This window comes from Chiloscyllium plagiosum, unplaced genomic scaffold (assembly GCF_037043375.1).
Source record: "Chiloscyllium plagiosum isolate Xiang-an unplaced genomic scaffold, Cpla_swu_hap1 HiC_scaffold_20, whole genome shotgun sequence".
NCBI classification, from domain to species: Eukaryota; Metazoa; Chordata; class Chondrichthyes; order Orectolobiformes; family Hemiscylliidae; genus Chiloscyllium; species Chiloscyllium plagiosum.
The window spans coordinates 40,964,918-40,992,798 of NW_028270158.1; the positions used below are offsets into that span (position 1 = coordinate 40,964,918).

At 41.7% G+C, this 27,881-nt stretch overlaps 1 protein-coding gene and 1 non-coding gene across 5 annotated transcripts in view; one reads left to right on the top strand and one right to left on the bottom strand.

Moving 5' to 3' along the window:
* The window catches only part of mcrip2 (MAPK regulated corepressor interacting protein 2), a 38,525-nt gene extending 14,672 nt beyond the window's left edge, over positions 1–23,853 (bottom strand). For 2 of the 4 annotated variants that reach the window (XM_087997856.1, XM_087997855.1), the window contains exons 1-3: positions 23,728–23,853; positions 23,576–23,636; positions 10,623–10,750 (exon numbers count right to left, since the gene is read on the bottom strand). In XM_087997856.1, coding sequence (XP_087853982.1) covers positions 10,623–10,750; positions 23,576–23,636; positions 23,728–23,779 — 241 coding nt within the window. In that variant the 5' untranslated portion in view covers positions 23,780–23,853. The remainder of the gene's footprint in view (positions 1–10,622; positions 10,751–23,575; positions 23,637–23,727) is intronic. The other 2 variants (XM_043711528.2, XM_043711529.2) reach the window with 2 other exon arrangements.
* Positions 21,554–21,635, top strand: trnas-cga (transfer RNA serine (anticodon CGA)). Its single transcript has one exon. It is a non-coding gene; the product is annotated as a tRNA-Ser (tRNA).
* Positions 23,854–27,881: the final 4,028 nt, after the last annotated feature.

Consider the following 27,881-nt stretch of genomic DNA (forward strand, 5'->3'; position numbering starts at 1 on the left):
GTTTGCAATTCACAGATATTAAGCGATATGAGATAAAGACAGACATACAATGTTAGGACACATCTCAGCCATGATCTCACACAGTAGAGAGGCTCAAGGAACTAAATAGCTTCTGTTGTGGTTCTGTTCGCCGAGCTGGGAATTTGTGTTGCAGACGTTTCGTACCCTGTCTAGGTGACATCCTCAGTGCTTGGGAGCCTCCTGTGAAGCGCTTCTGTGATGTTTCCTCCGGCATTTATAGTGATTTGTACCTGCCGCTTCCAGTCGTCAGTTCCAGCTGTCCACTGCAGTGGCCGGTATATTGGGTCCAGGTCGATGTGCTTATTGATTGAATCTGTGGATGAGTGCCATGCCTCTAGGAATTCCCTGGCTGTTCTCTGTTTGGCTTGTCCTATAACAGTAGTGTTGTCCCAGTCAGAATCATGTTGCTTGTCATCTGAGTGTGTGGCTAAGGATAGCTGGTCATGTCGTTTAGTGGCTAGTTGGTGTTCATGGATGCGGACCGTTAGCTGTCTTCCTGTTTGTCCTATGTAGTGTTTTGTGCAGTCCTTGCTTGGAATTTTGTACACTACATTGGTTTTGCTCATGCTGGGTATCGGGTCCTTCGTCCTGGTGAGTTGTTGTCCAAGAGTGGCTGTTGGTTTGTGTGCTGTTATGAGTCCTAGTGGTCGTAGTAGTCTGGCTGTCAGTTCAGAAATGTTTTTGATGTATGGTAGTGTGGCTAGTCCTTTGGGTTGTGGCATGTCCTCATTCCGTTGTCTTTCCCTTAGGCATCTGTTGATGAAATTGCGGGGGTATCTGTTTTTGGCGAATACATCGTATAGGTGTTCTTCTTCCTCTTTTTGCAGTTCTGGTGTGCTGCAGTGTGTTGTGGCCCTTTTGACAGTGTCTTGATGCAACTTCTTTTGTGTGTGTTGGGGTGGTTGCTTTCGTAGTTTAGGACTTGGTCTGTGTGTGTGGCTTTCCTGTATACCTTTGTGGTGAATTCTCCGTTCAGTGTTTTCTGTACCATCACGTCAAGGCATGGGAGTTGGTTGTCCTTTTCTTCCTCTCTAGTGAATCAGATTCTTGTGAGTGTGGCGTTGATGATCCGGTGTGTGTTCTCTATTTCTGTGTTTTTAATGATTATAAAGATACCATCTACATATCTGACCCAGAGTTTGGGTTGAATTTGCAGTAAGACTGTTTGTTCTAACCTTTGCATTACCGCTTCTGCTATGAGTCCAGAGATGGGTGAGCCCATGGGTGTGTCGTTGATTTGTTCATATATTTGGTTGTTGAATGTGAAGTGTGTTGTGAGGCACAGGTCCAGTAGTTTCAGTAAGCAGTCTTTGTTGATAAGTTTACTATAAATGCCGGAGGAAACATCACAGAAGCGCTTCACAGGAGGCTCCCAAGCACTGAGGATGTCACCTAGACAGGGGACGAAACGTCTGCAACACAAATTCCCACTCAGCGAACAGAACCACAACAACGAGCACCCGAGCTACAAATCTTCTCCCAAACTTTAAATAGGCTTCTCCTGTTCCTATATCACGGTGACTTCTGAATTTGCTGTTCCAACTGCAATAACCAAGACTCTCTGAAATATCTGGCTCCTCCCCATTAGAGATATTCAGGACAAATAGCCCATAAAGACTCTGTAACAAAGAGCTTTCTAAGTCAGTAAATTTTCATATCTATTTTCCGGCATAAAACAACGAGCACTTTGAACAGAAAATGACTTCCCTCCACCAGTAAAGTTTAGAATTATCAGTGGTTTACCCAGTTTACCCAGTGATCTAATAAACTTCCAAATAAAATTTATTGCCCAAGGTTTAATAATTACCTGTTGTCTGCTTAATTAATAATATAGTTGCTCTAGTTTAATTACTTGACTTTAATTTATATTTTTAAATCAGATGTTTCCTCAAATTCAGCTTCACTGATCACTCTATAAATGGATGTCATGTCCCATGCAAACATCTAGTTAGGTCTCAAACAAGGAAACTTTGTCGCTACACCCTGGAATGTACTCAATCCCACAGCTCATCCACATCAGGTGAAAAATTATCCATTCTATCAGACTTTGGCTTGGGCTGTAACATTGTTCAATCAACACAACATGATGGTTTCTTACAGTGTGTCTCAATGTTTTAAGTCAATTTCTTGAGCACAGACTCAAGTGCTCAGCATTGTAAACATTTTTTGTAAGTGACAAAACTCTGTCAAGGTGACTATCTCTGCCCAATATCATCACTGGCTTCAGAATGACCAAGGTAAGCTGTGGCACAGCTCCTAGCATTTCAATCCTTTAAAGGTAAAACAAAAATCGGAGATTTGGTGGTGATTAAAACAAATGTTCAGAGTTACATAACAGCATTTCTGAAAAGGAAAAAAAAAATGAATGAAACAAAATCCAAAAGATCTTGTGGTGTAGTGGTGGTGTATATAACTATGAACCAAAAAACCTGGGTTCAAGTCCCATCTGCTCCAGAGGAGTGTCGTAACATCTTTGACCAGGTTGATAAAAAATATTTATAAAACAAAGTCCATTAACAAGAACATTACATTCTAAATTAAATGAATAGCCATTCTTTCAACAGTGCTTCATAAGAGGTGGCTTTCACACACCAGTTATATGATAGATTCCTATCCAATTGCATTGACATTATTTCAGGATAGATGCTTGGTTAAAGAGTTACGGCAACAACCAAAAACAGCCCCTCGGTCCTGGTATTTCTTTCCCGTATTTCTCTACCTCTCCTTTAAGAGGAGGTACCTATTTTACTAATAGGTTGGTTTTCCTAATATTTCGTGATGTGGCTCTTGGAATCATACACAGCTCAGAAGGAGCCCATGTGACTCATCAAGCCTATCTGGTTCTCCTTAAACTAATTCAGTCAGTCAGTCAGTCGCATTGCTCTCCCTAACCACCACAAACCTTCGAGTTTATTTCATTCAAATTCTCATCCAATTTCCTTTTGAAGTCATGATCACTTCTGCTTCCACCAGCCTCATCAGTAGCAAGTTTCAGATCACTACCACATGTTACATAAAAACATTCATCCTCAAACTTAAACCTTTGTCCCCTAGTGCTTGTACTATCAACTAATTTTTTTTCCTTGTCTACATTATCCTGACCTGGAAAGACCTTGTGCAATTCTCATCAAATCCTCCCTCAAACTTCTTTGCTCCATGGAGAACAATCCCAACTTCTCCAACCTAACCTTGTAGCAAAAATCCTCCATCCCTAGAACCATTCTTGTACACATCCTCTGTGCCCTCTCAAGGACCTACACATCCTTTCCTAATGTATAGTGATAATGTTGTGGCATAAACAGCACAATGTCCCTGTTTTTACATTCCACACCTGCATTCAAGAAGCCTAAGTTCCCATATACAGTGCTCACTAATCTTAATACATCCAAACCAATTTCAAAATCCAATGCACATGAACCACCACAGTCCCTATGAACCTGTACACTAATTAAAACTATGCAGAGGTTTCCCAGAATAGAAGATTTTATATTGTCACTCCTTATTCCTTCTGCCAAAATGCATCACCTCACATGACTCTATTAAATTCCATTTGCCACCTGCCTGCCCAGTCTGCTAAACTATGTCCTGCTGTGGGTGATTCATATTGCCCTCTGTGTTCCACGCCTCCAAGTTTGGTATCATGGCAAACTTTGAATATTTTCTCTGTAATCCAAAAAAAAAGCCAGTGGTCCTAACACTGACCATTGAGTACTGTCATACCATTTCCAAACTGAAGAATAACTACTTGCTGTTTTTTATTCTTAACACAGTTTGTTTGGTACAAGAGGACACAGACTGTCCTGGTTTTATTTCAGTCCACAATCAAAACTACAGAAAAATAAAATGATATGGTCTTTATACTTCTCAACTCCCAAGAAAATGGATTCTGTATATGTCTCCCCAAAGACATCATTTCTATCATTACAGAATCTTCTCTCATCATTATTGTTACCCCAACTCTTTTTTTTTTCTTTCAAGTGGCTAATCTTACATAAGTTTATAACAGTCCTATGAATTGGCAAGATGTTTTACTATATTAAAAGGCACTATAGAAATAGAAGTCATTATTGTTGAAAGCTAGAGGTCTGTATTTGGCCTTGGTGCGAATATCCGACTTTCATGTTATGCTATTCTCCATAACCTAAACCATGTGCGTGCATTGTAGCCAGAAGAGAATGTTTCCTCTTTAGCATCAATGTCCAAACAGCCAGTAACCTTCAGATGTACTTGGCAACACTGACTGCAGAAACAGTGTCAAACATTTTCTTTGATGAGGCAGGAACAAGAGTCAAGTGCTGTTGTAGCTCAAGGACTACCCTTTCACTGAACGAACTTTGAGTACTCATACTGTCTTTTCATTTAAATTTATGGAACTGATTATCATGCAAAACCTTGTAAATTATTTATACAACAATAACCTAGTTAAGAGTAGTCAGTGCAGAAATCAGATGGGGGAAGATCCTGCCTTACCATACTCTTTGCTCCTTTGAGGAAGTTAAACATTGGAAATTGAGATGGGATTTATCAAAGTGCCTCTCAAGATTTACTTGAAAGACAATTCATTAAACCCAAAGTTGAGAAGGATTCAGACTGAATAATGAGAAGGTATAACAAATTGGTTGAATAGTAAGAAACAGCAAGTACTCACTTCAAAGAGGTTTCACTTCAGTGGGGAAAAGAACTCAATATGATACTTTAGGGCTCATGTTGGGACCAATCTTGTTTCTAGTTTGCACAAATGCAGGTGATATTTAATGCAGAAAAGTGAGAAGTTTAGTGTGCAGGAATTAAAACATACAAGATGTAAATCATAATTGTCAGAGTCAAAAAGTGTGGCTGGAAAAGCACAGCAAGTCAGGCAGCATCAGAAGAGTTGGAGAGTCGACGTTTCGGGCATAAGCTCTTCATCAGAAATGTGAGGGGGGCCGAAGGCGGCTGAGAGATAAATAGAAGGGGGGGGGTTGCCAGGAAGGCGATAGGTGGATGCAGGTAGTGGGTAATGGTGATAGGTTGGAGCAGAGGGTAGAGCAGATAGGTGGGAAGGAAGATGGCCAGGTAGTACAGTTCAAGAGGGCAGTGCTTAGTTAGAGGGTTGGATCTGGAATAAGATGGGGGAAGGGGAGATGAGGAAACTAGTGAAATCAACGTTGATGCCGTGTGGTTGAAGGGTCCCAAGGCAGAAGGTGAGGTGTTCTTTTTCCAGTATTCGGGTGGCTTGGATATGGCGGTGGAGGAGGCCCAGGACTTGCATGACCTTGGCGGAGTGGGAGTGGGAGCCAATGGTAATTGGCCAACTTGTTTTCATCATGTAAAATGAGGGAGAGTTGGAATGTCAGGGAAGATCAAAAAGATAAAACAGCTGGCATAACTTTCACAATGAATCAACTCAAACTGATAAGCCACAGTCAAAGTGGTTAATAATTAAAGTTTCCTAACAACCATAAATAAAACAATCCTGAAAGTCAGAAAGGACAAACACATTCACATATCACTGGAACATTCAAACAAGATCCACCCTCCAATACACAATCAACTTAAACACATTTAACCTGAGTGCGGGTTTCTGCAGTTTAAATAATGATTACTAGTGTGTGACAGGAAAGGACATAATGGACACATCTAAGAGTACCTTGGCATATAAGGCCAGAGATGTAAAAATAGTTTCAAAAGTTTCAGACCCTATATCCAAATACAGACTAAATGCGTAACTTAGGAAATGGAGTAACCCATTCAGTTTATCAGACTGGTCTGTCATTTAATACATTATGGCTGATTGAACACTTCAATGCATTTTACCCATTTTCTCATAACCCTTTACACCTTGAGATTCATAAATCTATCAAATTCTGCTCTATTCTAAGGCTGAAATTCCAAAGTCCCCTGGAGTAGAGTTTTCCAAAGGTTCACAATCCTGTCGATAAAAAAATTCTCATCTTGGTCCTAAATGGCATTCTCTTATTTTTAAATCATGTCTCCTGGTACTGAACTTCCCAGCCAGGATAAACATCTTACGTGCATTCACCCTGTCTATCCCTTTTAAATATTTTATAGGTTTCAATGAGATCACCTCTCACACTTCAAACTCTAGAGAAGATCGGCCCTGTTTGCACAATCTCACTTCATAGAAAATCCCTGTTGTCTGGTGAACCTCTGTTGCACTCCCTCTCTGGCAATGATAATCTTCATGAGGTAAGGTGATCCAAACCACACATAATACTCCAGTTGCAGTCTAACTAAGCTCCCATATAACTGAATTAAGATTTCAATACTTGTGTATTCAAATTCTCTTGTAATAAAAACCAATGTCCCAGTGACGTATTGACAAGGACACTAGGTCCCTTTGTACATCTACACTTTCCAATCTCTTACCATTTAAAAAATACTTTGCATGCCTGTTCCTCCTATTTTGTGGATAACCTCACAATTTTTTGCACGTTCTATTACATCTGTCATGTTCTTGCCTACTCACTAAGCTTATTCAAATTCACTTGAAGCGACTTTACATCTTTCTTACAAAATACATTCCTGTCTAGATTTCTATCATCCTCAAATATTACGCTTGGTCCACATTGATATATATTATGAACAGCTGGGGCCTAAGTACATAATGGTCACAGCCGGCCAAGAGGAGAATGACTGGTTTATCCCCACTCTGTTTTCAGCCTATTAGCCAATCCTTACTCCATGCCAGTACATTACTGTCTATCCCAAGTGGTTTAATTTTGCAAACCAATCTCCTATGGGGGACCATATTAAAAGCCTTCTGAAAATCCAAGTATACTATCCCTGTCAACTTTATCAGTTTTGTTAGTAACATCCTCAAAAATACTTCGACGAGTTAATCAAGCTTGATTTCTCATTCACAAATTCATTCTGACTGTGCCCAATCAGATCATTATCTAACTAACATTTTTTCTATACTGTACTGCTACTCAGCATACGGGCACAGCTGCTCCAATGTTCCATACACTAACTGGCATAACCACATTGATCATGGCACTGACATCACACATGAGCCTGGGAGGCCTTTAAGGCAGGCAAGAAAATTAGAGGGAACGTTGTATCCAAATATCCATTTCTCATACCCATTATAACAGCTTTACATCATTAGTAGAGAAAATGCTCGAATCTAACAGTTCTGTAGCTCCCTGTGTTTTCTCTCGCCCCCTTCTTAAACAACAATGTAAGATCTGCTAGCTTCCAATTTGCAGCAATCATTCCAGAGTCTGTAGAATTTTAGAAGATCTCTAATACATTGATTATCTCTATGGCCACCTCCTTCAGCACTCGGGGACATAGAGTATCAGGTCCCAGTGACTAATGAACTTGCAGCTCTATCAATTTCTCCAATACAACCATGTTACTAATACTTCAAACTCCTCGTCACTTGGATCTCTAATTAGAGTCAGAGAGTCATAGAGATGTATAGCACAGGAACCTTTGGTCCAACTTGTCCATGCTGTCCAGATATCCTAAATTAATCTAGTCCCATTTGCCAGCACTTGGCCCATATCGCTCTAAACCCTTCCTATTCACGTACCCATGCAAATGCCTTTTAACTATTGTCATTGTACCAGCCTCTACCACTTCCTCTGGCAGCTCATTCTGTAAAAGCACCACCCTATGCGTGAAAGAGTTGCCCCTTAGGTCCGTTTCAAGTCCTTCCCCTCTCACTCTAAACCTACGCCTTCTAGTTCTGGACTCCCCCAACCCTTTTGGAGAGAATGAATTGTTAGCATGGATTGAGATAAATATATATATGACTGAAGAGGTATTCAAGAGATATGATTGCAAAATGACCAGGGTTGAGACTTGAATGTTGAAAGATATTTAACTGACTGGAATGACTGAGCAAAGAAAACATGAAGGGACTGTTCTGTAAATTAAGAATGGCATTCGTTCAGTACTGAGAGTTGACTTCAATTTGTAAGATAAAGATGTAGCATCAGTTTGGGTAGAGATAAGAAATATTCAAGGAAAGTGGTCATTAGTGTGGAAGCAATTTATACAAAAAGGTAGTTACACAATAGGCAGAAAATAAACGAATGGGGCATGGCTGACTTTAATCTATATTGAAAGAAAACAATCATCAAAGGTAGCCTGGAAGATTAGTGCATAGAGGGAGGTCTGGACAATTTCTGAGAACATCACGTTCCACAGTCAACCAAGGAAAAGGTTATCCTAGACTTGGGCCTATGTAATGAGACAGAATTTAACATTCACTTCATGATAAAGGAGCTTTAGAATGACAGTGATCACATGAGAGAATTTGAAGAGACAAGTAAGAGTCCTTGACTAGTGTTTTAAATCTAAATAAAAAGTTATGAGTGTATGAAGGTAGAGCTGGCTACAGTGAATGGGAAACTAGGTTAGAAGGTAGGTCTGCAGTAGCAGACCTTTAAGCAAATCATTAATAAGTCTCAAAGATTTATTCTAGTCAGAAAGAAAAGGTCCTTTGAGTCTGATGCATCACCCAATGGCTAAATAAGATGAGTAAATCCGAACAAAAACAGTACAAATCTCCAAACATTAGTGGGAAGTCAGATGATTGCACAGACTTGAGGAACCAGCAAGGAATTACCAAAAAAAGCAGAAAGCCAAGTATGAGAGAAAGGTCGCTAGTTATATAAAAACATAAGAGTTTCTACAAGTATGTAAACTGGAAAAGGAAAAATTAAAACTTGTGCTGACCATTTAGAGATAGTCTAAGAGAACTCATAATGGAAAAAAGAAATGGAAAGGATTGCAACAGATAATTCTTCGCAATTGGAAACTTATCAAACATCCCCAAAGATAAAGGTGCTTTGAAGATCAGTTGGATTGCATCCTATGGTTTGAAGGAGGAATGGCACAGATATTAAATGCATTGGTTATTCTGTTACTTCATATACTTCAGATCAGACAGGCAGTGTACTTTTACGACAGTTATACAACATCACGACATATGACATTCCAATATAAAAGGTACTCACCTCGCCTTCAGTCACACACTCACTACAATGGAGTCAGTACAGTATGTTCAAATATTTATATGTAATAGTCAGCGAGTACAGAACACAATGTCTGTGTTACTATTGCAATGCAAATAGTGTTATTAATAAACTTAAAGGCATCCCATACTTTGGGCAAATGTCAAGTGAGCTAATACAGAAGGCAACACATATTCACATCAAGTTGCAAAATGGTATTTGACTCAAGACACCATGCCATGCCAGCAAAGGGACATAAAAAACTAATAATGACACCTAGTTGATAGCAGCTAGTTGGCACTAAAAGCTGAAAAGGTGATAATCCTCCAAAATTCCTTAGGATATGGAAGAGTCCCAGCTGAAAGGAAAATATCAAATGTAACACATTTATTCAAGATGGAGACAAAAAGCAGGAAAATATAAGCCAATCAGCCCAAATCTGTCATTGGGAGATGCAATGATCTATTATTAAAAGGGTTACAATAGGCTATTTAAGTCACATTATGATCAGACAAAGCCAACATGTCTTTTTAAAGGAAGGATGGAGATGGTGCAGAGTTGATTTACAAAGTTGGTACTGGAAGTTTTACTGCAGCTGTACGGGGCCTTAGTGAGACCACATCCAGAGTATGATGTAAAATCTTGTTTCGAATAAAGAGAACAAGATATAAGACTCAGTTCAGAGAAGATTCCCTCAAAATATTCCTGGGATGAAGGGTTTTCCTTATGAAAAGAAGTTGAACAGGTTCGGCCTATATCCACTAAAGTTTAGAAGAACGAGAGGCAACACTTTTCAAACAAAATCTCAAGGGGGTTGGCTTGAAGGGCCAAATGGCCTCCTGCTCTGACATTCTATGTTCTTGTGGATGGAAGTGGCATCAGCCCACAAAAATGACCATTCCAACACTTTGGGATTGCATTCTAATTCCCCATTAGACTTTAATTAGGGGATGGATTCATCTGGATGGATTCATCTATATTCTGTACAGAATCTCATTAAACAATGTGTTTTTGTCCAAGCAAGTATTTAAAAGAAAACTAATATGCAACAGACATATTTGGCTCCCTTACTAAATGTCAGCAGCAGCTCAAGTAGAGATGACCACTGATGCCTCTTGCAGTCTCTGTACAAAATCGAGATCGGAGTATCTCATCAATGAGGTTCACTTGATGTTCTCATGACCCAATTCCCGCTAAATAGCTGGCCAACCAACTTCCGTTGCGAGCTGACATTGTAAATTCTTTCTCTCCATCACATGCATTACACATCATTGTGCGATTGCACGTCATTATCTGTGAACCTGATGAGTATTTCCAGAATGTGTGTTGGAATAAAAATGCTTGTCTATGATCTGCAGATTTGCTGCCATTGCTGCCATGTTCAGCAGTTGATGTGAGGACCATTAAAATATTACTCTGCATTCTTTGATGTCCCCACTTCAATAGGCAGACCATACATCAGCACACAGACAGGTACCAAGCAAGACATGGAAGGGATGGGATAAGGTGCAAAGAAGGGGTGATACTAGAGAGGCAGACTCAGAGGAGAAAAAAAAAAGAGACAGCAAGAAAGGAAATTGCCCTCATCTGCACAGCAAACCCTTGGTCCCATTTCAGATCAGCCTCTCTTACCTTCATAAACAAACCGGACATTCTCTTCATGAGCCGGTGTGTGCTCCTCTTCCTGAGTGTCTATAGTTCCTGGAGTTGGACAGCGCTTCCCATTCACTCGGTTAAACACCAGCTTTGGAGCTGGACAGCTGGAAGAGAGGAAGGCAGACTGTACAAACTGAGAGAGAGACACACCAGGCAAATAGTGGGCCTCTTTAACCTGCACGAAAGAGGGGTGCCAGAGGTCTTGCTGCATATCAACACTGTTTCTTTCAGTATTTGAGTTGCATATTGTGCTAAACATTGTGCAATCACTGACCTTCTGATAAGGGAAGATCATTGATGAAGCAGCTGAAGATGGTTGGGCATAGAACACTATATTGAGGAACTCCTACAGAGATGTCCTGGACTGAAATGACTGACCTCCAAAAACCACGACAATATTCCTTTGTGCTAGGTAAAACTGCAACCAGTGTAGCGTCCTCCTCCCAACCCAAATCCCATTGACACTGGAATATGCAAACCAAGGGAGGAAGATTAAATCAGTTGAAGAAGTGCCCCACCCCCTCAAGTAACGTCAACCCTCCTGATCTGTTATCACATCAAACCAAATTTGGATCCACGGTTACAGACACCTGACAACCTTTCCTCTGCTCCACTATTTCACTTCTTCAATTATTTAGTCCCTCTGTAGCAAAATGTAATAAATTAGCTGTGCTTGGACTCTGAATAAGTCAGCACAGCTCTGATGTCAGAGGGCTGAAGTATAATCCATCACCTATTACCTGACCAGCAACACTTGCACAATCATTTCATTACCATTGACCATTCACCTTATAAATAACACATTCACCAGGAGATAGGAAACTAACAGATGGAAAAAACTAGGTCCAGGAGTCAAGAGGCACTTGGCAAACACCAAAGACTGGGCAACGAGTCCAACCTTGCCTCTAAGTATGGCATGGAGCAAATGTATTATTTAGAGTCAAATAATACCAGCTCCTCCAAGAGCAGAGTGCTAGGACTACAAGCACACAGAGTCTAAAACAGAGCTCTTCAATTATCTGATTTACAGTTTAATAAATCAATTGAAGTTGGTTATTCAGTTGTCACAGTTATTAACAGAATCTGGCAGCCTGTGCTCAAACACATCCTCCAACCCCATACTCTGTCAAACCCAAGTCAAAATATAAACTATTTGCAAAACCAGCCACTCACAACATCTCAAATATTTTCTAGAAATGTCACTATTCACCCACTGCTCTGGTCAAAGCTCCATCAGCAGTCTCAATGTAATGTTAAAAGATTAAATGGGAATATCTTTTTGGACATTAATGTAATATTAAAGGGTTAAACTACACTGAACATTCTGGAAGTGGGTGGGGATAATAGTCAGGCAAGATTGCAAATGACTCCCATTCCAATTAGACAGTCATTTGCTACTACTCCCCTTACTATTATTAAATTAAACCATCATTCAATCTCTTCCATTCGGAAAGGCTTTCTAACTGCCCTCCGAAGCTAGGTATGTCGCACCTGCATTGTCCTGGGGAAATCTGAGTCAGGAAATCGTCTGCAATACGATTCCCCAGGATTAGGGCATTTATGTTTGCATTACCTTCGAGGATGATCTCATCCTACCATTGACTGTGACTGTGAGGCTGGGGGACGTCTTGAGGGGCATGTAACTATGAGGGAGTGGCCAAAGCATCAGTAAGCATTGCCAACTGACCTACATTAAGGGAATGTGTTTTCTTTGTTTGGGGTCTCTCTTCTGACTCGACTTCGCACACCTGCAAAGAGTATCAGAGGGGCCACCTAGCATGTACAAGCTTTGTTAAACTTTAACTGTTTGCAGAAGTTGGTGTCTGCAAATTGCATTTCGTGTGTGAAACCTCGGGAAAAGAACCTAACATCACCGATAGTAAAATAAAATTACAGGGGCTATTAAATATCAACAGTGCCAAACAGCTAACCAATCACCAGGCCAGCCAATGAATTAGGAAGTGAGTTGAGTTAATTAGATGCCGTAAACCATCTAATCATAAGCCAAGCCCAATAACAGAGACACACAGCCAACTAGTCAATGAGTGAGCCAGCCATTTAGATAATCAGTGAATGAATATACCAATGAATGAGTTGGGCAGGAAGCCAACCAGTGAAAGAAGCCAATAACTCAGAAAATGAATGAGTAAGCCAGAAAGTCCGTCATATACATTAAACTAATCATCCATTCAGTGTGCAAATCATCGTGGATGAGACAAGACAGTTGAAAAAGTGGATCATAAGTTTAATTTGGCCTGTAGTTAATGTTTTACACCAACTAGAGCATATCTGGTAAATAAAATTAGTTCTACTGCTTGACATCACAGTATATATTATGCATCTCAAATCAGTTTGCTGATAATGATTGCTGTGTATAATAATTCTGTGGAACTAATAGTAATTTTGCTAATGGCTTTTCTGCTTGAGAAAGCAGGTATATTTTGTCCATCATGAAACATTTTCCTCAGCAAATTACTAAAGCCCTTTTCTGGGTTAGAGGTGGACAAACAATCCAGTTTTTTCTTCCGGCCAGAGAATCTGATTAAACCAGAGAAAAGGACATTCAAAAATGCAATACTGTGTACCTAAACCTGTGGTGTACCTGTCATGGGAAGATTTAACAAAACTTGTAACTATATCCAGTCCAGCAAATTACACCATGTAACAGCTGAAGATCCAAGTTAGTGCAACAAATTATTGTACATAAGATAGCAGATAAAGTTAACTCCGAGTCCGTGAATTCTACACTACATTAGGTAATCATTTTCCACAAAAATTTGCACAATATTTGCAATCAAACTTTACAAGGCAAAACTCAATGCCAAGCTAGGAATTACTAACCAAAAACAAAGGTAATTATATGAAACCTCTGGGATGGTAATACTGAGGCATCGACATATTGATAGGCAAGAGGACAGCAAATAACTGGGAAATTAGATTGTTATTCATGATTTATGCAGGGCCTCTGTGTCTTATTCACGTCCTTTCTCTGTTTATTAGTTTGAAGGCCATTCCTGTTGTTGAAAATTCCAGCTGAAACTGGCATTACGCAGCTTATACTGTGAAATGATATCATCTATATGTTAGAGTTGACTAGTTCAAACAAAGTAAGTTTATAGCCTTAGTCCCACAGTTTTAATGTTGCTGTATTGGCATCACAGGAGGAACGCAAAATAGAGATCATGGGCTATTGTGAAAGAGTTCCAAGAAATCCTTGACAAAAATACATAAATCAAAGTAGAAGCCAATAGTTCAAAGAGCACTACATTATCTTCTTTTGGAGGTCATAAAGTAATAAACTACACAATATTAAACAACTGAATTGAAAGTTGTAAACACAGGCTGAGTAAGAGACCTCTGACTCCACAAGTTAATTCTGGCTTACCGAGATACTGATTTACTGATGGCAATCCTGCTCTCCTCTCTTATGTGACTAACTAGAAACAGCCAGTACAGTACCTGTGATTTAACCAAAGTTTCAGAATTTCAAAGATGTGAAGTCAGGCAACGTTAGCACAAGTAGACAAAGGAACCAAAATGTAAACACAGTGACCCTCTGCAGGTACACATCTTAATATACCACTTTTATACCACTTTTTAAGAAAGGTGGGAGAGAGAAAGCAGGAAATTATAGACCAGTTAGTCTGACCTCAGTGGTGGGAAAGATGCTGGAGTCTATTATAAAGGATGAAATTACGGCACATCTGGATAGTAGTAACAGGATAAGACAGAGTCAGCATGGATTTATGAAGGGGAAATCATGCTTGACTAATCTTCTTGAATTTTTTGAGGATGTAACTCTGATGATGGACGAGGGAGATCCAGTAGATGTAGTGTACCTAGACTTTCAGAAAGCTTTTGATAAAGTCCCACACAGGAGGTTAGTGAGTAAAATTAGGGCGCATGGTATTGGGGCAAAGTACTAGATTGGATTGAAAATTGGTTGGCTGATAGGAAACAAAGGGTAGTGATAAACGGCTCCATTTCGGAATGGCAGGCAGTGACCAGTGGGGTACCGCAGGGATCCGTGCTGGGACTGCAGCTTTTTACAATATATGTTAATGATATAGAAGATGGTATCAGCAATAACATTAGCAAATTTGCTGATGATACAAAGCTGGATGGCAGGGTGAAATGTGATGAGGACGTTAGCAGATTACAGGGTGACCTGGACAAGTTAGGTGAGTGGGCAGATGCATGGCTGATGCAGTTTAATGTGGATAAATGTATGGTTATCCACTTTAGTGGCAAGAACAGGAAGGCAGATTACTACCTCAATGGAATCAATTTAGGTAAAGGGGCAGTACAGAGAGATCTGGGTGTTCTTGTACACCAGCGCTGAAAATGTGTTGCTAGAAAAGCGCAGCAGGTCAGACAGTATCCAAGGAACAGGAGAATCGACATTTCGGGCATAAGCCCTTCTTCAGGTACACTACATCTACTGGATCTCCCTCGTTCATCTTCAGAGTTACATCCTCAAAAAATTCAAGAGTCAATGAAGGCAAGCATGCAGGTACAGCAGGTAGTGAAGAAGGCTAATAGCATGCTGGCCTTCATAACAAGACGAACTGAGTATAGAAGCAAAGAGGTGCTTCTGCAAGTGTACAGGGCCCTGATGAGACCACACCTGGAGTACTGTGTGCAGTTCTGGTCTCCAAATTTGAGGAAAGACATTCTGGCTATTGAGGGAGTGCAGCATAGGTTCACGAGGTCAATTCCTGGAATGGCGGGATTACCTTACACTGAAAGACTGAAGCGTCTGGGCTTGTATACCCTTGAGTTTAGAAGACTGAGAGGGGATCTGATTGAGACATATAAGATTATGAAAGGATTGGACGCTCTGGCAGCAGGAAACATGTTTCCACTGATGGGTGAGTGCCGAACCAGAGGACACAGCTTAAAAATACGGGGTAGACCATTTAGGACAGAGATGAGGAGAAACGTCTTCACCCAGAGAGTGGTGGCTGTGTGGAATGCTCTGCCCCAGAGGGCAGTGGAGGCCCACTCTCTGGATTCATTTAAGAAAGAGTTGGATAGAGCTCTCAAAGATCGTGGAATCAAGGGTTATGGAGATATGGCAGGAATAGGATACTGATTAGGAATGATCAGCCATGATCATATTGAATGGCGGTGCAGGCTCGAAGGCTGAATGGCCTACTCCTGCACCTATTGTCTATTGTCTAATATCTGTTAAACGATTTCACTTGCTTCCAACACCAAGGCTTTCACAACCATTTTGCCAAATCTGAAGAAAAGTTTCATTTGTCTCCTGTTCAGCAGAAGCATCAATTAAACTTAACAACACTTGAAAAGAAGGAATAAGTCAGGAAACCACAAACATTTTTCCAATGTTGAAAAAAAGAGCTTTAACAGCAGTGAGTTCAATTTATTAAAAAACCTTAATCATCTCTCATAAATGTTTAGATTTTAATGGCATCAGGGTATGGAAGAAAGCAAACACTGAGATAGAGGATTAGCCATGATCACAGTGAACGGTGGAGCAGGTTCAAAGGCATTTATGTAACAAATACATTTATGTAAACTTTTTGGTTTTAACTGCTGTAATAATGTGCAGAGATGGGGGGAAATACATTTCTGGTTTTATCTGTCTCAAACAACAGTCAGACAAAGCTTTTGTTTTTATTGTTAATCATGTTAATTACTAAGAGTTAAAATGGGATCAGTGCTGCCTCATTTCTACCAAAATACATCACTTTACCTCTCTGCATTACATTTTGAGCAGCTATTCCATCAGTCTCTTGAAGTCAATGAACATCCTCCTCACAGTTCACTACACTTCCACGTTTTGTCTGATCTGATCTTTTTGAAACTTTTTCCAATCCAAATCATTGAAAACAAAAAATGCAGCTATTCTACTGCAGAGTTTTGGTGGACAACACTTTCCAATTTCCTCCATTATGGAAGTACATTCACTCCTCCTATTCACTTCCTGCTACTCAATCAACTTTGTACCCCTGCTACCAGTGTCCCTTTTATTCCAATGGATTCAACTTTGCTGGCAAGCCTATTGTGTGGCACTTTATCAAATCTTATAAAAGCTCCTGTACACCCCATCAATCTTCATCAATTTTCAGCACTAACCTTAACAAAAAAATGCATTCATTCAAGTTAGTTACACATAATTTGTCTTTTAACAAATCTATGTTGGCTTTCCTTCATTAATTCACATTTGTCCAAGTGACTGTTAATTTTGTTCTGGGTTATGATTTCTAAAAACTCCCCAAACCTGCTTCCATTCTTGAGCAAGAAATAGCAATCAGTATATTTTTTAAATTGCTATTTTTACAACAAATCTTGCTCTGCAAAACAATTACTCAGGAGGAATGGGATATTCCCTCTGCATAGCCCATGAAACACTGCCAAATCGGGTTCATGAGATTAGATTAGATAAAGTTTCAACAATTGCCATACCAGGTATCACAATGGTTAGATGCCTCCCAGTTCTGAAGTACTACAATTAATATTATTATCCCAATCTGATTTTTACTGAGCTCTTTTGATTGTTGTAACTTCATGACTGTTGGATCAGATTGTATGGCTGCCACATTTTTGCTGTGCCCAAGAGATCAAGTGATTAGCAAGGGTATATTATAGGCCTCCCAATAGCCAGCAGGAGATTAAAAAATAGAAATGTAAGCAAATCATGGAAAGATGTAAAAACAGCAGGGTGTTTGTAGTGGGTGATTTGAATTTCTCCAAAATTGACTGGGATTTCTTTAACGCCAGGGGCTTAGATGGGACAGAATTTGTTAGGTGCATTGAGGAGAGCTTCTTGAAATAGTATGTAGATAGTCCAACCAAGGAAGCAGCTGTACTAGACCTTGCATTGGGAAAAGAGCCCAGCCAGGTGATTGTCCTCTCAGTGGGACAGCATTTTGGGAACAGTGATCACAATTCTGGAAGTTTTTAGCTAGTTATAGATAAGGATAAGACTGTTGATATTCTAAGGCATATCAATATTAAGAAGAATGAAGTATTTGTGTCTTGTAAAACATTAAAGGTAGATAAGTCCCCAGGATACTGTGGGAGGCAAGGGGAGGAGATTGTTGGTCTCACTAATCTGATTCCTTTAGGAAGTTGATTGATGAGGTTAGGGCAGTGTGTTTTTTCTATATGGAGTTTACTAAAGCATTTGACAAGGTTCCTCATGGTAAGCTGGTCCAGAAGATTAAATCATACGGATTCCATGGTGAGGAGGTTAAGTTGGATACAACATTAGCTTGATCATAGAGAACAGATGATATTTGTGAAGAAGTGTTTTTCTGACTGCAGGTCTGTGGTAGATGTGGCTTGATTAGTAAGTTGCAGACAACAAGAAAACTGGTGGAGTAGTGGATAGAAAGGAAGGTTGTCAAAGATACAGCAGGATATAGATCAGGTGGAAAGTGAGATGGAGAAATGGCAGTTGAAGTTTAATCCAGACAAGTGTAAGGTGATACATTTTGGAAGGCAAGTATATCGTAAATGGCAGGACCCTTAGGAGCATTGACGTAAGGAGGAATAGAACACAAAACATAGAACAATAGAGCACAGAACAGGTCCTTCGGCCCTCGATGTTGCGCTGACCTGTGAACTATTCTCAGCTCATCTCCCTACACTATCCCATCGTCATCCATGTGCTTATCCAAGGATTGTTTAAATCTCCCTAATGTGGCTGAGTTGACTACATTGGCAGGTTGGGTATTCCATGCCCTTACCACTCTCTGAGTAAAGAACCTGCCTCTGACATCTGTCTTAAATCTATCACCTCTCAATTTGTAGTTATGCCCCCTTGTCATCATCCTAGGAAAAGACTTTCACTGTCTACCCTATCTAATCCTCTGATCATCTTGTATGTCTCGATCAAATCCCTCTTAACCTTCTTCTTTCCAATGAGAACATTGGTAGGGCAGTTGATGTGGTATACATGGACTTCAAAAGTTCCACATGGTAGGCTATTAGTGAAAATGCAGAGACATGGAATTGAGGGTGATTTAGCAGTTTGGATTAGAAACTGGCTTTCTGAAAGAAGGCAGCGAGTGGTGGTTGATGGAAAATATTCAGCCTGGAGTCCGGTGCTAGTGGTGTGCCACAAGGATCTGTTTTAGGAGCACTGTTGTTTGTTATTTATGTAAATGACTTAGACACAGGCATAGGTGGATGGATTAGTAAATTTGCAGATGACACTCAAGTCGGTGGAGTAGTGAACAGTTTGGAAGAATGTTACAGGTTGCAGGGAGACTTGAATAAACTGCAGAATTGGGATGAGAGGTGGCAAATGGAGTTCAATGCAGCTAAATGTGAGGTGATGCACTTTGGGAAGAATAACAGGAAGGCAGAGCACTGGGTCAATGGAAAGATTCTTGGCAGTGTGGATGTGCAGAGGGATCTTGGAGTCCAAGTACGTAGATCCCTGAAAGTTGCCATCCAGGTTGATAGTGCTGTTAAGAAGGCATACGGTGTGTTAGGTTTCATTGGTAGGGGGATTGAGTTCCGGAGTCGCAAAATCATGCTGCAACCATACAAAACGCTGGTGCGGCCACATTTGGAATATTGTGTACAGTTCTGGTCCCCATATTTCGGGAAGGATGTGGAAGCATTGGAAAAGGTGCAGAGAAGATTTACCAGGATGTTGCCTGGTCTGGAGGGAAGATCTTATGAGGAAAGGCTGAGAGACTTGGGTCTTTGCAAGGTTTGTGAAGGTTTGTAGCTCAGGTTGAGGTTTAGGGTGTAGGTTTGCTCGCTGAGCTGTAGGTTTGATATCTAGACATTTCATTACCTGGCTAGGTAACATCATCAGTGGCGACCTCCAAGTGAAGCGAAGCTGTTGTCTCCTGCTTTCTATTTATATGTTTGTCCTGGATGGGGTTCCTGGGGTTTGTGGTGGTCATTTCCTGTTCATTTTCTGAGGGGTTGATAGATGGTATCTAGATCTGTGTGTTTGTTTATGGCTTTGTGGTTGGAGTGTCAGGCCTCTAGGAATTCTCTGGCATGTCTCTGCTTAGCCTGTCCCAGGATAGATGTGTAGTCCCAGTCGAAATGGTGATTTCGACCAGGACAACACATCTATCCTGGGACAGGCTAAGCAAAGACATGCCAGAGAACTCCTAGAGGCCTGACACTCCAACCACAACGCCATAAACAAACACACAGACCTAGATACCATCTATCAACCCCTCAGAAAATGAACAGGAAATGACATCATCACAAACCCCAGGAACCCCATCCAGGACAAACATATAAATAGAAAACAGGAGACAACAGCTTCGCTTCACTTGGAGGTCGCCACTGATGATGTTACCTAGCCAAGTAATGAAACGTCTGGATATCTAGCCTACACCCTTGACTTGGGTCTGTTCTCATTGGAAAGAAGGATTTTGGGGTGTAAGTCTACAGCTCTCCGAAAGTAACAACACAAGTGGATAAGGTATTAAAATAAAAGGGTACGGCATATTTATCTGGGCAGTGAGTATAAAAGTTGGTAAATCAGCACCATGTGCTGTATAAAAGTTTTGGCCACATTTGGAGTATTGTGCACAGTTCTGATCACCACACTATAGGAAGGATGTGAAGGCTTTGGAGAGGGTGCGAAAGAGGTTTCCCAGGACGTTGACTGGATTGGAGTGCATTAGCTATAAACAGAGGTTGGACAAATTTAGATTGTTTTTGCCAAGTGTTGGAGCCTGAGGGGCAATATGAGAGAACTAGATCTAATTATGAGACATGTGGACAGGGTGGATAGCTGGGAGTGTTTATTCCACAAAGTGAAAATGCCAAATAGTAGGGAAGATATTATTCAAGGTGAGACGGAAAAATTTAAAGTAGATGTGTGAGGTAAGTTTTTTTAAAAAACATAAGAGGATAGTAGATACTTGGAATATGCTGTCAGGAGAGGTGGTAGAAACAGATTTGATACCAACAGTTAAGAGGCATTTAGAGAGACACATGAACAGGTAGGGAATAAATAGACAGGCATGCACCATATGTAGGCAGATGGAATTAGTTTAGAATGGCATCATGGTCAGTGCAGACATGGTGGGCTGAAGGGCCTGTTCTTGCGCAGTGTTGCTCTATGCTCTCTCAGCAGTTCAGACTTTCTGGAATATCCAAATTAGGAATGTTTGCACAGTAATACTCCCTCCACTATGGCCCCCAACTGGGAAGTTCTGTGGAACCCAAAAATATGAATTCTCCTCAGCCTCTACTCCCAGCCGTAGGAAAAAGGAATGGAGCTTCTTGAAATAGACGCAATACAGCTGTTACAGACATCATCATAAACTTTAAGTTAGTTCCTCTACAAAACTCAGATCCTTTAGTGGCAGAACAAACTGAAATTCCATATTAAATCTACCCTGTGGATTAACAGGGAAATACAGGTACTTCTCCAGCAGAACGTTTAGCAAACCCAGCCAGCATGGACAGGGATGCATTGATCGGATAAGAAGGGAGGGCTGGAGCTTTGCAGGGAACTGAAGGGAAGAAAAGGAGCTATGGTCTGAAGTAAGACACTAGCTTTACAGACTCAGCATCAAAGCTTCTGAAATTGCATATTAAACAAAAAAAAACTAAATGCTAGAACAAAACTTTAAAATACTGACAGACTTGAAGTTAACAGTCAGATTGTTTCAGATGCACATAGGCCCTCTGTGTCATGATGGCACTTTTGTGTTCCCTTCTTTAAAATAGAATGGAGATACTTAGCAGACAGCCCAAACATAAGAGGGCTCTGATCAACATAAAGCAAAGCCTGGATTCAAGTCCTACCGGAGGGTTATAATAACATCTCTTAAAACAGGCTGATTAGAAAATATAGTTTTTCTTGACAAACACAATAAAAAAAATCCCTTTGTCTCCCATTCAGTCCTGTGGTTTGAGAGAAATGGATGCTCCCTTCTGAATACTTTGTAGCTGCAATGGCTGAGTGGTTAAGGTGTTGAACTCGAAATCCAATGGGGTTTCCCCACGCAGGTTCGAACCCTGCTCACAGTGATCTCATAATCTTTACCTAAGAGGCAACCTTTTCACGCAGAGGGTGGTATGTGTATGGAATGAGCTGCCAGAGGAAGTGGTGGAGGCTGGTACAATTGCAACATTTAAAAGGCATTTGGATGGGTATATGGATAGGAAGGGTTTGGAGGGATATGGGCTGGGTGCTGGCAGGTGGGACTAGATTGGGTTGGGATATCTGGTTGGCATGGATGGGTTGGACCAAAGAGTCTGTTTCCATGCTGTACATCTCTAATTGCTCAATGTTTTGATTTATATTTTACGAAAACATTAAATCTTTTCCTGTTCATCACACACAGATCAGTGAAGCCCAAACCTTAACTCTGGCAAACTAACAGCTGCTGTCTGCTTAACCTGGTCAGATCATAAGCAGTTATATCCATGAGCAAAATAGAGGTGTCTGCACTTGATCTTAGTAATGTGAGTTACTACTGCCTGGAACAAGAGCCTGAATTTTAGACAGATCAATAGGGGCCTTTATATGAGCAGAGTACAGTTGACAGCAGATGGGTGGACTTTCAGTGTCAGCTGAGTTCTGCATTTCAAATACTACAATGAGCACAACACCTCCAACACTGTGGCCATGAGAATGTTAGATTAAGGGTGATATTTCACGATCCATCAGTGCTACTCAGCCATCATTCAAACTGGAATTTATTCAACACTAAGACCACCAACAAAACCAGTATGTGAGTAGAAGGTGAAGGACACAGCGTGGCATGCAGTTGTCATTGTCCCTAGTCAGGAAATCTTAACTGTTGCATAATTCTTTATCACTCACAGCAGTTCAATGATAAGGACACAATTTGAAGGATAAATGTTATAACAGCCTCAGGGAATGGGATGTCATATATGCATTACTTCCCAAATTATCTGTTTAGATGGAAAATATTTGGCTTAGAAAAAGAGAAATTTGCAATTGTTCCTACTCCCCTTGGGGCGAGCTAGCTCGGTCTTTACCCTGTACTCATTCTCTCACTTGGAAGCATATTCCATGCAGTAACATGTTGCAATCTTCCATTCACCAGGAAGCACGTGTTCACCTATGAGCATTTGCAATCATGAAGGTCAAATTACCCACATTTTACAAATCAGATGTTAAGCAGGCTATTCCACATTACATATACCAGGAACTTTGCTCCACATTATACACAGGCATGCAGCACAGGGCTCCACACACCATGATCACACTAACCCAAGTTATGCAACACACAGTGATCTCATTGCTGCATGTTAAGCAAACGCACCAAGAATGCAATTCCACATTTTTCAAAAACACATCTACACAGTACCTTGCTCCAAATTATAAAATACTCAGATACACAGAACACACTGCTCCACATAATTTAACACATACATACAGCACACTGTCCCACAATACATACACAACCAGCACATTGTACAACATAAACCCAGCACTGTCCCACATGATGCAATGCACATAGTTTACTGCTCCACATAGTACTGGTTGTGTGTTGCATACTGTGGAGCAGAATGCTCTATTTGTGCATGGAATCAGGTGCTGGGTGTGTGTTGCCTTTTATCTTACATTATACAACACTCAAGAGCACACTGTCCCACATTATAACATAGTGTCCCACAAAACACTACACACTCTGAACACACGCTCCTCTATCACACAACACACACCAAGCACAGTGGCCCACATTTTAACACACTACACACTGAGCACTGTCCCACACTATAAAACACACCGAGTGCGCTGTCCCAAATTGTAACAGACAAACCTATAGTGTTGCCCAAACTCTGCTGGTCGATGATCTCTACGAGAGAGGACGAAGTTATGGCCGGCTTGCCGGCTCCTGCTCCCCAGCCTAAATGTCACCTTCACCGCAAGGTCACCGAGCTGGAGTGCCGGACGCCGCCCGCCCGAGTCCCCCAACTCGAACTCCTCAACTTACCTCCCCACCGGTTTCAGCTTGAGGTCACAGCCGGACTTGGCTTCGATCTGCTGGGATGGACCTGTGTGGAGGAGGAGAGAGGGGGACAGAGTGAGAAGGAGCCGGAGCTGTGCGTTGGGCCGAGCGAGACGCTGCGCTGCGCTGCCGCCTACCCGTCCTCCGCTGTGTCGCCAGCCTGCTGGGTCCCCGGGTGATGGTGTACATGGTCAGCGGCAAGCTCTCGTACTGCAGCACCGGCAGCGTCCAGTCCGGGACAGTCACCGCCTCCCCGCCTGAAAGGGACCCGCCTCCCTGATGCCCAGCCCCACCGTCAACTCCAGGAAAGTCTCAACAGCAACGAAGAGACACACAGCCCAAACTCTCGGGGTCCTCCCAATCCAACCCCAACTGGGTCCAACGTCCAGGATCACTCAACTCCAACCTAACCCACCATTTGGGACCATCCAACCTAATGTATTAATCTTGGAAATCCCACCCAGAACCACTAAATTGAACACAAGAAAATAAAAACTTATGGTATAAAGGTAACATATTTGGATAGGTAGAAGATGGTTGGCTGGCAAAAACAGCATAAATAGGTCATACCACATGTACAGCATGGAAACAGAACCCTTCAGTCTAACTCATCCATGCCAACCAGATATCCTAAATTAATCTAATCCCATTTGCCGGCATATCCCTCTAAACCCTTCCTATTCACTTACCCATCCTGACGTGTTTTAAATGTTGTAACGTACCAGCCTCCAACACGTCCTCTGGCAGTTAATTCCATACGTGCACAACCTTATGCATAAAAAAGTTGCCCAGTTGTCATAGAATAGAATCATAGAATCCCTACGGTGCAGAAAGAGGCCATTTGGCCCTTCAAGTCTGCACAGACCCTCTGAAGAACATACTACCTAGGCCCTTCCCTGTATCCTAGAATGGGATTTTTAGTATGGCCAATCCACCAAACCTGCACATCCCTGGACACTAAAAGGCAATTTTGTTAAGCAGGCCATGTGGCACAGAGGTCTGTGCTGAAGCCTTAACCATTTGCAATTTGTGTTAGTGGCCCGGATGAAGGGAGCTAAAAAGAATGCAACACACAAAAACAGATAGGAAAGTAAGTTTTGTAAAAGAGTTAACAAGTTTGTAGATGATTATAGAGCGAATGAGCAAACTATCTGGCAGATGGAATATAATGTGGGAAAATGTGAAATCATTCACTTTGTTAGGAAAAATGAAAAAGCAGATTATTTCTCACTGGGAGAATGACTGCAGAATTCAGAGTTACAGCAGGGTCCAGGCATTCTACTGCATGAGAACAAAAAGTTAGTATGCAGGTACAGCGCATAACCAAAAAGACTAACTGGGTTATTTGCCTATTACAAGAGGAATTGAACATAAAAGTAAGAAAATTATGCTTCAGTTAAGCAGAGCACCGATGAGATCACATCTTAAATACTGTAATGCAATTTTGATCTCCTTACTCAAGAATGAAAATACATTGGGGGTGGTTTGGAGGAGGTTTATCAGGTGATACCTGGAATGAGCAGATTGTCTTATGACGTTAAGTTGGACAGACTGTTTCAAACACAGAGGTAAAAACAATGACTGCAGATGCTGGAAACCAGATTCTGGATTAATGGTGCTGGAAGAGCACAGCAGTCCAGGCAGCATGCAAGGAGCTTCGAAATCGACGTTTCGGGCAAAAGCCCTTCATCAGGAATAAAGGCAGTGAGCCTGAAGCGTGGAGAGATAAGCTAAAGGAGGGTGGGGGTGCGGAGAAAGTAGCATAGAGTACAATGGGGAGTGGGGGAGGGGATGAAGGTGATAGGTCAGGGAGGAGAAGGTGGAGTGGATAGGTGGAAAAGGAGTTGGCAGATAGGACAAATCCGGACAAGTCATGGGGACAGTGCTGAGCTGGAAGTTTAGAACTGGGGTGAGGTGGGGGAAGGGGAAATGTTGAAGTCCACATTGATGCCCTGGGGTTGAAGTGTTCCGAGGTGGAAGATGAGGCGTTCTTCCTCCAGGCGTCTGGTGGTGAGGGAGCGGCGGTGAAGGAGGCCCAGGACCTCCATGTTCTCAGCAGAGTGGGAGGGGGAGTTCAAATGTTGGGCCACGGGACGGTGTGGTTGATTGGTGCGGGTGTCCCGGAGATGTTCCCTAAAGCGCTCTGTTAGGAGGCGCCCAGTCTCCCCAATGTAGAGGAGACCGCATCGGGAGCAACAGATACAATAAATGATATTAGTGGATGTGCAAGTAAAACTTTGATGGATGTGGAAAGCTCCTTTAGGGCCTTGGATAGAGGTGAGGGAGGAGGTGTGGGCGCAGGTTTTACAGTTCCTGCGGTGGCAGGGGAAAGTGCCAGGATGGGAGGGTGGGTTGTAGGGGGGCGTGGACCTGACCAGGTAGTCACAGAGGGAATGGTCTTTGCGGAAGGCGGAAATGGGTGGGGCGGGAAATATATTCCTAGTGGTGGGGTCTGTTTGGAGGTGGCAGAAATGTCGGCGGATGATTTGGTTTATGCGAAGGTTGGTAGGGTAGAAGGTGGAAGGTGAGCACTAGGGGCGTTCTGTCCTTGTTACGGTTGGAGGGGTGGGGTCTGAGGCGGAGGTGCAGGATATGGACGAGACGTGTTGGAGGGCATCTTTAACCACGTGGGAAGGGAAATTGCGGTCTCTAAAGAAGGAGGCCATCTGGTGTGTTCTGTGGTGGAACTGGTCCTCCTGGGAGCAGATACGGCGGAGGCGGAGGAATTGGGAATACAGGATGGCATTTTTGCAAGAGGTAGGGTGGGAAGAGGTGTAATCCAGGTAGCTGTGGGAGTCGGTGGGTTTGTAAAAAATGTCAGTGTCAAGTCGGTCGTCATTAATGGAGATGTGGAGGTCCAGGAAGGGGAGGGAGGTGTCAGAGATGGTCCAGGTAAATTTAAGGTCACGGTGGAATGTGTTGGTGAAGTTGATAAACCTCTATAAGGTCACTTCTCAACCTCCTGTGCTCCAGTGAACAAAATCCCAGCCCATCCAGCCTTACTTTATAACGCAAACCTTCCAATTCCAGCAACATCCTGTTAAATTTCTTCTGAATCCTCTCTAGCTTAATAATATCCTTCCCATAACATAACCTGGAAAAACCCAATCCAACTTTGTCAAACTGGAAAGGGTTCAGAAAAGATTTACAAGATGTTGCCAGGGTTGGTGAGTTTGAGCTATAGGGAGAGGCTAAATAGGCTTGGGCTGTTTTCTCTGGACCGGCAGAGGCTGAGGGGTGACCTTATAGAGGTTTAAAAAATCATGCGGGGCATCAATAAGGTAAATAGACAAGGTCTTTTCCCTGGGTTGGGGGAGTTCAGAACTAGAAGGCATGGGTTTAGGTTGAGGGGGGAAAGAATTAAAAGGGACCTAAGGGACAACTTTTTCACACAAAGGGTGGTGCATATATGGAATGAGCTGCCAGAGGAAGTGGCAGAGGCTGGCACAATTACAACATTTAAAAGGCATCTGAATGTTACATGAAAATAGGAGGGGTTTAGAGAGATATGAACCAAGTGCTGGCAAATGGAACTAGATTAATTTAGGATACGTGGTGGGCATGGACAAGTTGGATTGAAGAGTGTGTTTTCATGCTGTATATCTCTATGACTGTATAACTCAACCCTTCAGCCATTTGTCCATGACAATATTCCATTTGGAGATAAAGGTTTGTTTTCACACTGATAGTATTTTTAATTTATTCAAAGCAATGTAGGTTCCTCTAGCTAGGCCAGCATTTATTGTCAATCCTTAACTATCCTGGAGAAGAATATGGCAATCTGCCTTCTTCAATTTCTTATACCATCAAGTTGAGGCTTAATCCTGGATCAGTAAGACCTTGCCAGAAAACTATGAAATGTACCTGAAAAATGAGAGCCATAGAGTACTAGAAGCTACAACTTCGGATTGCATGCATATTGAATAATGAAGGAGCACAATATAGAGAGTACTATGTGATGCCACAACCAATGGATTAAATCAAAGCTCTACAGTGCTTCCACATTCAGTCATGAATAATGTTGAACAATTAAACAAATAAAGGGAGAAGGGTTTATCAACATCCCCGCCCACAATAGCATTGCATGGAGAAAACAATGGGTAATTATACATATGGGAGAGACAATGCTGAAGTGTATGCAACCATCTTCAGTCAGAAAAAGTGAATGGATGATATATTTTGACCTCTACCCGAGGACCTTAACACCTCAAATGCTACTCTTCAGCCAATTGGATTCACTCCACATGACACTGTGAGACCTTTTGACCAGAAGCTGTAACAATAAGAAAAA